This window comes from Alligator sinensis, unplaced genomic scaffold (genome assembly GCF_000455745.1).
Source record: "Alligator sinensis unplaced genomic scaffold, ASM45574v1 scaffold473_1, whole genome shotgun sequence".
In the NCBI taxonomy this organism is placed as follows: Eukaryota; Metazoa; Chordata; order Crocodylia; family Alligatoridae; genus Alligator; species Alligator sinensis.
The window spans coordinates 412,696-415,524 of NW_005843025.1; the positions used below are offsets into that span (position 1 = coordinate 412,696).

At 38.5% G+C, this 2,829-nt stretch overlaps 1 protein-coding gene across 1 annotated transcript in view; it reads right to left on the reverse strand.

The window, feature by feature from the left end:
* The window catches only part of LOC102379804 (sodium leak channel non-selective protein-like), a 74,714-nt gene that overhangs the window by 38,955 nt on the left and 32,930 nt on the right, over positions 1-2,829 (reverse strand). The window contains 2 exon segments of the mRNA XM_025193201.1: positions 1-100; positions 2,394-2,500. The exon segment at positions 1-100 is cut by the window's left edge and continues 21 nt beyond it. Coding sequence (XP_025048986.1) covers positions 1-100; positions 2,394-2,500 — 207 coding nt within the window.

Below are 2,829 nucleotides of genomic sequence, written 5' to 3' on the forward strand. Positions count from 1 at the left end.
AACATCTCTGACTTCTACCCAGCCTTTTAATGACAGAACTTCAAAGAGTGCCAACATGGCATTTCCCACATTGTCAAAATTAAAATTCCGAGGATTTGCCCTGAAATAAAGCAAAGGCATGAGAGCACTTTAACTTTCTTCCAGAAAGGCAGATCTTGAGCATCTTGCAGCTTCTCTAAGTTTGTTACACAATGCAGCTAAAAAATGATTCATAATAATAAAACAGCAACAACAGCATCTGGAATTCCTAAATTATACATAGGCTGCTTTATTTATACATATTTAGGATCTTCATAAGTATATATTGTGATGTATTGTTTCTCATCTCCTATATGGGATCCTGTTTGGGTATACACAAGCATTACATTTAGATTGACCTAATTAAGGTTAGGTTGATCTAAACACTCCGGAGTGCAGACATTCACAGGGCTTAGGTAACCCTAAAAATGGTGTGCCTGATCTAAAGTTAGTTAAGCTCAGAGGCAAACTAACTTTAGGTAAAGGGTTAACCTGATCTAGTGAGGGCTAACTCAACCTAGTAAATACTTGCATACATTCATACCACAGTCCAGGGGCTGGGAAAGCCTGGCCACTTGCCACAGCTCTAGGGCTGTGCTGTTCTTAACCCAGACAACTCCTGAACCTGGATCAGGCTATTTTTAGCACCTCCACTACCCTTTTTCCAGACTTGAAAGCTCCCCCCCACCCTGTCCCCTATGGACCCACAATAAAAAGAAATGACATTTTCTTTCTGGACTTCAGATCTAATATGCTCTGACTTTTGTAGCAGCTGAGATACCAAAGAATAATTCCAACTGAAAATTAAAGTATCTACTTGCGCTAGGGACAGACTGGTTTAAATGATCAGAAACTGGTCTAAACCTGTAACAGAACAGATGTTCAGTGCACATAAACTAGTATGAAAATGGCTGAAACCGGTTTAAGATAAACCTGGTTGAATGTAGTATCAGACTTAATGGATTTGGGTCAAATCAGTTTATGCAATGTCTGTCCAAGACGCCGGAGTTAATTTTGAAAAGAGCTCTGTACCCATAATCAAAGACCAATTTTCCAATTTGTTCAGCTACCATTCAGGCACCAAAATAAGTAGCAAGATTTCAAGAAGAGCTGTCTTCTGTTTAGCTTTTGAAAATCCAACTTTTAAAAGTGCCACAAGAGAAGCTGTCAGTTTTTTTGAAAATCTGGCCCTTAGTTAAGTGTTAAGCTCTTGAAGATTTTCCTGACAAGGCTAGCATTTGGCACTCACCTCCACATTTCATGCAACAGTTAAACATTATCTACATTTGACAAGCTTTGCTGATTAAGATATTTTACGTATCTCTGGATCAAACTGAATATGTTTACTTGTATGAATTCTGCGTTCACCACGTGTCTGAAGCACATAGAAACTGAAAAAGCCCTGCAGATGCCACGGCTTAGCTGACTGCTCACATCACAGTATATTATTTCATTAGTGTGGGATGGCTCTGAATCTAACGTTACTGGTACATTCCTTACACATACTCTCTTCATTAAAATAATTTTGTCTAGCTGAATTTGCAAAAAGCCAACCAATCTACCTTAAAATATAAGAAACTAAGGAGAATTTCCACATCACAATGCAGGTGTTGGAAAAATCTTAAAGGAACACTGTCAAAATACAAATCAAAATATAGTTTTAATGTTGCCCCTGAAAACATTTTCTAAAGCTTCCTACATCCATATTTCTGAGATCCACAGGACACCACCACACAAGGCAGTTCCTGTGCATAGAACAGGAAATATCTCACATGTCTAATGGTGCCATACTCTACCAGAGAGGGATGGCACTGGAAGTCATGTAACTTAAGTTCTATGCCTGGTTGTGCCACTGATTTGATGTGTGATCCTGGGAAAACAATTTGTCTCTGTTTCTTTTCCGACCTTTGCCTGTCTGGCTTGTTCATATTATCGCTTCCGCAGGGAATCAGTCTCAGCATACACAGGGGTACAGTACCTAGCACCACAGAAGCACAAATTTGGCTACAGCCTCCAATTACTACTGTAATAATTAATAATGATAATTATCAAGGGAAAAGTTGATTTTTCTTTGACAGCAGCCACTGTATTTAAAGCCTATTTTTCCTTCCTGCATAATTAATATCACTGTAGCTGATCAGATGTGAAAAATATTAAACATCTACTTCACTTTCCACTATTTATCCTGAGTATTTAATTTATCTCTACAAAATCTCCTTCAGATTAGTCAGGAACTAGACATTTCTATTTATCATCAGTTGTATTTTTTAGTTCTCATACACCAAAAAACCCCCACAGTCCTGCAGTGTTCGTGTCCTGTTCTAGCTTAACAACTGAACTATCAGAAGAAGATTGGCCAAAATACAGCAACTCACCAGACTCGTGGCACCCAAAATCCAGGTTTTTTCTCTCCAGGTCGTAGCTTCAAATTTAGATTTTTTGAAACACTTACATTTATTCGGAAGATGCCATGACAATCTTCCTGTATTAATACAAACACAAAGAACAACATTAAGTGAAATTTGAGCCTACAGAAACTTGAGGACACTGCCCAAAAAGCACACTAATTATGGCAAGATGAAACAATGTTGGTGGAATAAAAGTTATTTCTCAGTACTGGGTTAGTAGAACTAGCAGCTGAAAAGAAGCTGTAAGAAAGCTACATCATGAATAGCTGTAGTGCAGACTGCACGCAATACTCCACCATACTCTTTCTAAAACTGAGAGTGGTCTGCAAGTCTGTTCCATCTTTGACTTCTTCTCTGAGATTGTTAAGGTGTGATGCTGATGCTGACTCCACTGTTAGCAGGA